This window comes from Eulemur rufifrons, chromosome 6, assembly GCF_041146395.1.
Source record: "Eulemur rufifrons isolate Redbay chromosome 6, OSU_ERuf_1, whole genome shotgun sequence".
NCBI lineage: Eukaryota > Metazoa > Chordata > Mammalia > Primates > Lemuridae > Eulemur > Eulemur rufifrons.
Genome location: NC_090988.1, coordinates 50,188,842 through 50,198,268, shown reverse-complemented (window position 1 = coordinate 50,198,268; position 9,427 = coordinate 50,188,842). Strand labels below are relative to the sequence as shown.

General features: G+C 42.8%; 1 protein-coding gene across 1 annotated transcript; it reads right to left on the bottom strand.

Annotated features, from left to right (window-relative positions):
• Positions 1-5,686: 5,686 nt before the first annotated feature.
• LOC138383977 (BLOC-1-related complex subunit 7-like) lies at positions 5,687-5,980 on the bottom strand. Its single transcript, XM_069469204.1, has one exon. It carries the CDS (start codon positions 5,978-5,980, stop codon positions 5,687-5,689), a length of 294 nt encoding a protein of 97 aa, XP_069325305.1.
• Positions 5,981-9,427: the final 3,447 nt, after the last annotated feature.

Here is a 9,427-nt window from a genome sequence, read left to right as displayed (position 1 = left end):
GTTGTTCAGCTAATTTCTTTCTATTTTTAGTAGAGACGGGGGTCTTGTTCTTGCTCAGGCTGGTCTCGAACTCCTGACCTCAAGTGATCCTCCTGCCTCAGCCTCCCGGAGTGCTAGGATTACAGGCTTGAGCCACCACGCCTGGCCCCTCAAAACCCTTTTTAAGAGGCAGTTTCTTGTTGAAGGGGGGTACGTTTCATATGCACCTGATTTAGAATTTTCCAAATAGGAAAAGGTTTACAAGCATTGTAGTAGAAATTCCACCTGGGCCTCGGGAAGAAATCAGTTCAGCCTGAGAGGAGCAATGGGATGGATGTCAGCAAAAGGTTCACAGTGGGGAGGATTCTTCACCAGACTCTTGAAAACTAAGTAGGTGCTTGCTACCTGCCCAGTTTATGCAGCATGAAGGCAAACTTCTGGAACTTTTAAGGTTGGAAGTAACTTGCTCAAGGTGACACAGGAAGTAGGTGAAGCCACAAGGTAAGAGAGATGAGGCATCTCTGTACTGATGACTCCTGTTTTCTCCGGACAGAGTTGAGAGAGAACCCAAAAATATAGGAGGCAAAATCAAAGATTTTCCTCAGGAACAATTCTTAAAGGTAAGACTAATGAATTTGAATTTTTATTGGTAACCCTTCTCTTCGCTGTTCACAAAACTTAAAGTGTAAAACAGTTATCCAAGGGGTTTAACAAACAAGGACTTTGCTCACGCCACCAACGAACACCCAGTACTTCTCAAGCATTCTTCCAAAACACTCCCAATAATGTTTACTGTTAAAATATTCAAGAATATAATAATGCCTTTTGAAATGGAATAATGAACATAAAATAACTATAATTATTCTTTGCCCATTTGTTTTTAACTTCCCAAGTCATGGAATATTCCCGGGATGGGGGAGGGGCTGCATAAGTCAAGTACGACCAATCTTTATTTTTCAAGGAGTTGAACCCTAAAGGTGATTCCCCAACCCTGGACGGGGTAATTTTTCCACGCAGAATGAACTTGGGAGCCGCTTTGCTGGGCTTCATCGTAGCAGGCCAGGGTTAGCACCGGAGGACCGCAAAGTTCGCTAGGGAGTCGGTCCCGGACCAGGACCTGTCTGGGCCCCCGGCCCCAGCCCAGCCCCTCTCTCGTCCCTGACCTCTCCCGGGTCCCCAGAGTCCCCCGGCGCCTGAGACCCGCGATCGCGCCGGTGCGCGCACAGGGGGCCTTTGTTGGCCCGACTGGAGCGACTAGCCTCGCGGGGCGGCGCCCGCCTCACCTTACCTGGAGCCCCCGCCCGCCCGGGTGCCTGGCCCCACCGGGGCAAATGAATGGGCCCAGGCCTCCACCCCACCCCGCTCCACTGCCCCTGCAGCCCAGCCCCGCGCCCCAGCCGGGGCAGCCCGAGACGCCAGGGGTACCGGGCGGGAGGCCGGCACTCACCTTCCGCGCTCGCTCAGCTCCGCTCAGCTCCTCCTCCTCCTCCTCCTCCACCGGGTGGCGGCGGCCCAGCCGGGAGTGAGCGCCCGAGTGCGCGCGAGCGGCCGCTTCACGTACGCCCTCCTGCCGCCGCCGGCCGCGCCTCCCCCACGCCGCTCGCGCCGGGGATCCCCTCAGGACAGGGACATCAGTGAGGGAAGGGACGGCGAGGTGGGCGGGAGGGAACTAGGAGACGCGGGGGCAAGATCGCTGGGCTGAAGGGGCGGGGATGGGAGCCGCTCGGATGGCCTCTGAGGGAGGAGGTGGGAAGTCGATGCGGAGACCGACGTCGCTGGGGATCTTGAGAGCGCGGGGCTCCAAGAAAAAGGGGCTAAGAGTCTGAGACGTAAGCGTCTGTGGAGTAGGACGGCCGAGCCTGTGAGGGAGGGAGTGTGTGGGGGAAGCCGGAGGGGGCGTCTACTGTGCAGCCGGCACCTTCAGCTCCAGCTGCAGCAGCGGCAGGGCCGCCTCCCCAGCCCGCAGCCGAGCTATTGTACACAGCGGCCGGCCACCTCCTCCTCCTCCCCCTGCCCCTGCCCTTGCCCCTCCCCCGCGAGGCTGCGGCGCCGGCGGAGCTGTGCCCGCCCCGCCTCCCGCAGGTGGGAGGGGGCGGGGAGAGCTGGACAGACCCAAGTGCACGAGTCCAACCCAGGCCTGGGAGAAAGCGAACGCCTGGGATGACGTCATCGGCGCGTGACGCCAAAGGCTGGGGAACACCCGGCTGCCACGCGACGTCATTGCGTCCGCGTCTTTTCTAGGCCTGCAGTCTGCGGTTGCAGGCTGCTTTGACAGGGCATTCATGTTGTGGAATGATTTCTAGGAGGGCTCGTGGTGTAGTCAAGATTGTAAAAGAAAGCTAACGCTATCGGCTTGGGATCCTTCTCGGGTTACAAAGCACCACTGCATCTATTAGCTTATAGACAAGGGCTGAATTTGAAAACTATCTGATCTCGTGTGATTTTAGAGCCAGACATCTATTATTGTTTGTTTTTTGTGTGTGGGAACTTGGGTGGGAGGTGGACAAAGAAATGGTAACGGAGAAATTTGAACTATTGTGAACTGGCAGGAGAAAATGGGCTCCCTTTCCCTTTTTTCTCCTACCCTGGAGGCTACTTTCCACCCCAATCTTTCCCCTGAGCTCAGATTGTGTATTTCCCAGTATCTCCCGAACAGCACTACTTGGATGCCCCGCTGTACCTCAGATTCAACATGTCCAAAACTGAGACAGCATTAGTGGCTAAGGGTCTGGAATCCAATTGCCTTGCTTCAAATCCTAGCTGTACAAATGTTAGTAATAGGACCTTAACTTTTCTAAGCCATAATTTGTCAGTAATAAGTAGTACCTGTGTATTCTTAACTTGGTCTCTGTAAGCCTCAGTTTTACCATAATAATAACTACAATTTAACACGTATTAAGACCTTTAGAATGTTGGCTATTACTATTATCATTTCCCTCCAAAATTGCTACTCTTTTACGTTTCTTCCTGGTCTCAGTTGAATAGACCATAATTCACCAGTCCCCGAAGCCCTGAAACTAGACATATATCCCACTCCTCTCTCAACATGCATATCAAATTGCTCACCAAGTCTTGTAGATTATCCTAAATATCTCTCAAGTCCTTGCCAGTGTCTTCATCCGCTACCACCACCTGAACAACTTGAGCAACCGTTAGTCTCTTCAAATCCAATCTATTTTTCTCACCGATCACCAGAGTAGCCTTTTAAAAGCACAAATCTGATGATGTCCTTCCGTGTTTAAACACTCTGAAAGGATTTTATTGCTTTCAGGATAAAGTCCAAACTCCTTAACTTGGCACTTCACAACCTGGATGTTTACATTAGCTTTTCTAGCTTCATCGCACACCATATATCTTTTGCTCCAGCCACACTGAAATACTATTAATACTTAACCTTCTTTTAACACACATTCTTCGTGTCTCTGAGCCCTTCTTTCCTTATCTGACTGGCCAACACTTACTCATTCTACAAAGCCAAGCTCAAATGTCACGCTTATTTATTCATTTGACTCATAATTCTAAAGTTTCCCCGAGCCTTAACAATGCTGTAATCCTATAGTATTTTCATCCCTTTTATGGCATGTAGTATACTGTGTAGTAACTGCATTTGTATCTCTGACTCCTTGAGTTCTTTGAGACCAAGTCATAGTCCTGTCCATATCCCTAGCACCTAGAACAGCGTTTGACATATAGTAGGAATCAATATGTTGTAAAATGTAATGAATAAATGCTCATATTGTGCTTAATGTGCCAGGTACTGTTCTGAGCACTTTACAAACACTATCTCCTTTAAAACTCTAACACCCCATTAACATAGATATTATTGTTAGTCTCCCTCTCCATCTTATTGATTAAGTTACTTAACCTTAGGTCATAACCTAATAAATTGATTCTAATCTAGACTGTTTTTGCATGCTCTCTGTTAGGCAGAATAATGGGTCACTCAAAATGCTCACATTCTAATCCCTAGGAGCCATGAAAATGTTACCTTCTGTGACAAAAAAGACTTTGCATATGTCATTAAATTAGGGATTTTGAGATAGAAACTCCTTCCATGAATTTTACTCTCCCCTCAAGGATTTTGAAAGCAGACTCAAGAAGATGGAAAAGGCAAGAAAATGAATTCTCCCTTGGAGCCTCCAGAAAGGAACAGAGTCCTGATGATGCCTTAGTCTAAGCCAACTGACATTCATTTAGGACTTCTGAACTACAGAATTGTAAAATAATAAATGTGCATTGTTTTATGCCACTGCACGTGTGATGATTTGTTACAGCGGCCATAGGAACCTAACACAATCTCCAATCAAGGGTGACTGCTCTATGCTAGTAAATGCTAGCAGCATAAGGAGAGTTAGAACTGTCCACCACAGCTGCAGCTCAAATCAGAAATAGGCTAGAAGTGGAGTAGACGGGTCATAGGATACTTGTATACAGTAAGTCCTCACTTAATGTCATTGATAGGTTCTTGGAAACTGCAACTTTAGACAAAACAATGTATAATGAAACCAATTTTCCCATAGGCTAATTGATATAAATAAGAGTTAAATTCCTGCAGCATATTTATGGTCACAGAATTACCAAACTTCTGAAAAGAAAACAACCAGGTATTACCTATCACCATTCTGTGACCATGAAATTAAAATATTTCCTAAATGAATTACTAAAATTTTTAAAGTCTTTAAAAAGTATATTAATCGTTTTCATGTGTTCACAGTAGCTCCATTTTTGATACTTAGTATTTGCTTAAGTGTTGCAATTTAGACAATAAGGCTTTTGACATATTAAAAGTTCTAGAGATGGGTGTTGTGGCTGGCACCTATAATCCCAGCTACTAGGTAGGCTGAAGCAGGAGGATTGCTTGAGGACAGGAGTTCCAGATCAGCCTAGACAGCATAGCAAGATCCCATCTAAAATATTCTAGGCTGGGGGCAGTGGCTCACACCTGTAATCCCAGACTCTGGGAGGCTGAGGCAGGAGGATCACTTGAGCTCAGGAGTTTGAGATCAGCCTGAGCAAGAACGAGACCCTCGTCTCTAAAAAAAAAATTTTAAATAAATTTTAAAATTCTATAGGAAAAACTAATGTCTTTTAATTTAAGCAATTAAACAAAACAACTTAAAAACTTCAATAAGAGCATGGGTAATCTGATTCAATAAGTGGTTACAAAATTCAACCCCCACCTAGCTTATTTTCAGGAGAAACTGTACATCAACACAAATCTTTGAGGGCCGGGCGCGGTGGCTCACGCCTGTAATCCTAGCACTTGGGAGGCCGAGGCGGGCGGATCCTTTGAGCTCAGGAGTTTGAGACCAGCCTGAGCGAGAGCAAGACCCCGTCTCTACTAAAAATAGAAAGAAATTATATGGACAACTAAAAATATATAGAAAAAATTAGCCGGGCATGGTGGCACATGCCTGTAGTCCCAGCTACTCGGGAGGCTGAGGCAGAAGGATTGCTTGAGCCCAGGAGTTTGAGGTTGCTGTGAGCTAGGAGGACGCCACGGCACTCACTCTAGCCCGGGCAACAGAGCAAGACTCTGTTTCAAAAAAAAACAAAACACAAATCTTTGATAACAACTTTTGGAGAAGAAAATAGAAAACTAAACCCAGAACATGATGATTGTATAAAATATTTCCTCCTCAGCATTAGGCAAAGAAGTGCTATTGTACTCTTATATGCCATTTTATTTCAACAGACTCAACTGGTCTTATAGATCTGATGACTGTTCAACATTCTTCTGAATAGCTTCTTGCTGGTATTGAAGATACTTTGTTACTATTGCCATTTTCCTTAAACTATCTTCTGAGTGCAACATAGCACCTTCTTGTAGTACCATGTTTTGAGCAGCTTGACCTAACAGCTCAGAGCTCTGGGAGCCCTTCAGCACCTGCTTGGTGAGTACAATCACATCAGTACCACAGGTGTTCACCTTCTCTGTGAGAAGCCCCTTCAGGGACTGACCTAACCAAGCTTGAGAACCTAGTGTCCCAGTTGCCATCATTTCAACTAGAGAATGTCTTCACACTGCAATATTCTATTTCTATTAAATTAAGTATATTAACTACATCATTCAGGTCTCTATTCTGTTTAATTTGTATCTGAGCTGTCAACTTAATAATATAAAAAGGTGATAAAACCTCCACATATAACTATGCATTTGTCAATTTCTCTCTTTTTGCTTTATAAGTGGAATCTCTGTTGTTAGGCTCATGATTTGGTGACCTGTGTCTTTTAACATTGTGTCATTTGTGAGTAGCACATTGCTAGATTCTATTTTTATCCAAATATAATTTTTGAATTTTTATAGGTGAGTTTAATCTGTTTTGATACATTGTGTCTTCCTGCCCTAGAACATGTGTCTCCACTAAAATGTAAGCTTCATAAGTGCAGGGAGTTTGCTTTGTTCACTACTGTATTTCTATAGGTTGGAATATTGCTCTACTTAGTAGGTACTCAGTAAATATTTGTTCCTTGTTTAATGATGATTACAGCTATGTTCACACTCATTTCTATTGTCTTAAATATGTTTTCCTTTTATCATTTTGCTACTCTATTTTCCTTTCCTGTATTCTGTTGGATTGATAACATTTTCTTCACTTCCCTTTTCCCCCTCTGATGCTTTAGAAGATATAAATTGTCTTTCTTTTCTTTTAGTGATTATCCTTAAAATAAAATATATATATTTAGCTATATACTTTCATAAATTGTTAGTGTCTCCATCTTCCTCCAAAGTAAGATGAAAACCTCAATACATTTTAACACTCACTGATCATCCCTCCTGAATTTCTTTTAATTTGTTTTTGGTCACATCTGAAAATGATTTTATTCTTTCCTCACTCTTGAATGATGTTTAGCTGGATTGGTAAACATGGGTTTTCCCTCACACTCTGATTATATTACTACATTAACTCCAGACTCTATTTTTGCTGAAGAGGAGTATGCTATCATTCTAATTATTATTCCTTTATAGTTAATCTGTTTTCTCTCATATAGATTTTTAAGAGTTTTTCTTCATTCTTGAGGTCTAGTATAATATGTATAGGTGAGAATTAATTCTTATTATTCTGCTCAGAACTCTCAATTCAAAAATCTGTCTTGCTTCAATTTCAGAGAATCTCAGTTGTTATCTCTTTAAGCATCACTATTAAATCCATCTTCCATGCCTATTCATTGCTTTTTCAAATATCTGATATCTTTATCATCCTATCATCCTGTGATACATTTTGGATTAATCCCCAAGTAGTCTCTTCCAATTATAATTTCTCCCTTTGACTTTGTCTAATCTAAATTAATATCATATATTTGGGTCTTAGGGTTTTTTTGGCTAGTTTTTTGTTTTAGTTTTGAGGAGTATAAATTCCATTTCTAGGATTTTTATTAAATATTTGCTTTATTTTTTAAGCACTTTGCCCTACTATGATGACTAATTGTAATTAATTAATAGTACTCTCTGTGCCCTAAAAGAATGGAGAACATGGGAAATATTACCTATGACCTGAAGCTCCAGCCAGCTAGTTGAAACAACCACATCAGATAATGGCATCTTAGTGATCCAGGGACAGAAATAAAACTCAGAGTAGGTCACTTAAAAGGAATAGCAGTGCTCTGCTTCTGGAAATGCTGTTGATAAAAATAATAATAGTAATAAAAAGGGAATAGCAGTGCTTGGAAATAGGATGAGAAAATGAAGAGGATTATAGGGCTCTGGTAAATATTTTATTATCAGTCCACTGATGAGCATTTATCAAAACTCTACTGTGCTGCATAATGAATGACTCTATTTATATAAGATTTTTAAAATGAAAATCTATAAAAACAGAAAGCAGATCAATTGTTTGGGGATGGGAGCAGTGATTGACTACAAATAGGCACAAGGGAACTTTTTGGGATGTTGCAAATGTTCTAAAACTGCATCACAGTGATGGTTACACAATTGTATACATTTACTAAAAATCACTGTACTCTTAAGTTGGGTGAATTTTCTGGTATGTAAACTATACCACAATAAAGCATTAAAAAATGCTATTGCGCGTCTAACCGTATGGGAGATGCTAATGTGTGAGTAATGAGAAGTGACTATAAGGTCCTAAGAATGGAATTGAAGGGGTTAAGGCAATTGGTGGAGATGAGAATTTGGTAAAGTAGATATGTCCATTATTGCCTCGCTTTCTGTATATCCTTCTACAGAACTTGGCTTGATCATAGCCCCTAGAATGGCTAAGGTTTAAATAACACAAGGTCCCAGACTTCCAGCTGAATGGACCAGCGGTGTGCATCTGATTCAGGTTAGACCAATCCAATTCCCAGGTCCTTATCTCCCATGGAGATGAGTCTGTAGGCTGGCCACAGTGATAGGTGATAGAGTTACGGAGATGAAGATCCTTGCTCTCAAAAGATTTACTGTCCAAAGAACAATAATAATCAATGACAATTCACATTTGAAATAATAATTTTTACATAGGTCTATATAGCCCTGAACAACTCACAAAACATTTTCTCTTTCTTCTTCACACTTGATTCTCCCAAAAGCCCTATAGGGAAGCCTCATTTTACAGATGAGGAAACTGAGACCCAGAAGGAAATAACTCACTCAAAGTGCACATACCATCTGCTTTTAAAGACATTAATTCATTTACAAGGGGCATAGCTGGGCCTAGGAGAGGGACTCCGGGAGAGCAGTGCTGGGCTCTGAGGTTGTGTGTGTGCGGTACATTTCTATCATGTGATGCATTCGATTCAGCTGCTTGAGCCAAGAATCCAGCCAAGTCTGCAACGTGTAGGGGGTCAGTTCTGTTCTATTCCAAAGGGCAAAACTGTTCAGTACGTCAGTATGGAGAGAACAAAAGTTTCTCTCCCTTGCTTTGTTCTCTCATTCTTACTTAGTCCTACTATCCTATGTTATTTTGCATATTCTGACTTTGCAATAGTGCTCACACTGTTGTATCTAAGCGTTTTGTATTGTTTTTTACTAGAATATTAAGCTGCATAATGGCAAGAATACTTAATTCTTAGGTGTCTCCTAAGACTGTTTCATTTTTTTTTTTAATTGCTACCCACAATACAAAATACGATCTATAGGCCAGGCGCAGTGGCTCACGCCTGTAATCCTAGCACTCTGAGAGGCCAAGGCAGGAAGATTGCTTGAGGTCAGGAGTTCGAGACCAGCCTGAACAAGAGCAAGACCTCATTGCTACTAAAAATGGAAAAAATTAGCTAGGCGTGGTGGTGCCCGCCTGTAGCCCCAGCTACTTGAGAGGCTGAGGCAGGAGGATTGCTTGAGGCCAGGAGTTGGAGGCTGCTGTGAGTTAGGCTGATGCCATGGCATTCTAACCCAGACAACAGAGCGAGACTCTATCTCAAAAAAAAAAAAAAAAAAAAAATACAATCTCTATATGTAGAAGAAACAATTCTCTCTCTCTCTCTCTCACTCTCTCTCTCTCTCTTTTTT

What these genes read in the sequence shown, in the direction of transcription:
- LOC138383977 (XM_069469204.1), bottom strand. Translation starts at nt 5,980, where the DNA reads ATGATGGCAACTGGGACACTAGGTTCTCAAGCTTGGTTAGGTCAGTCC.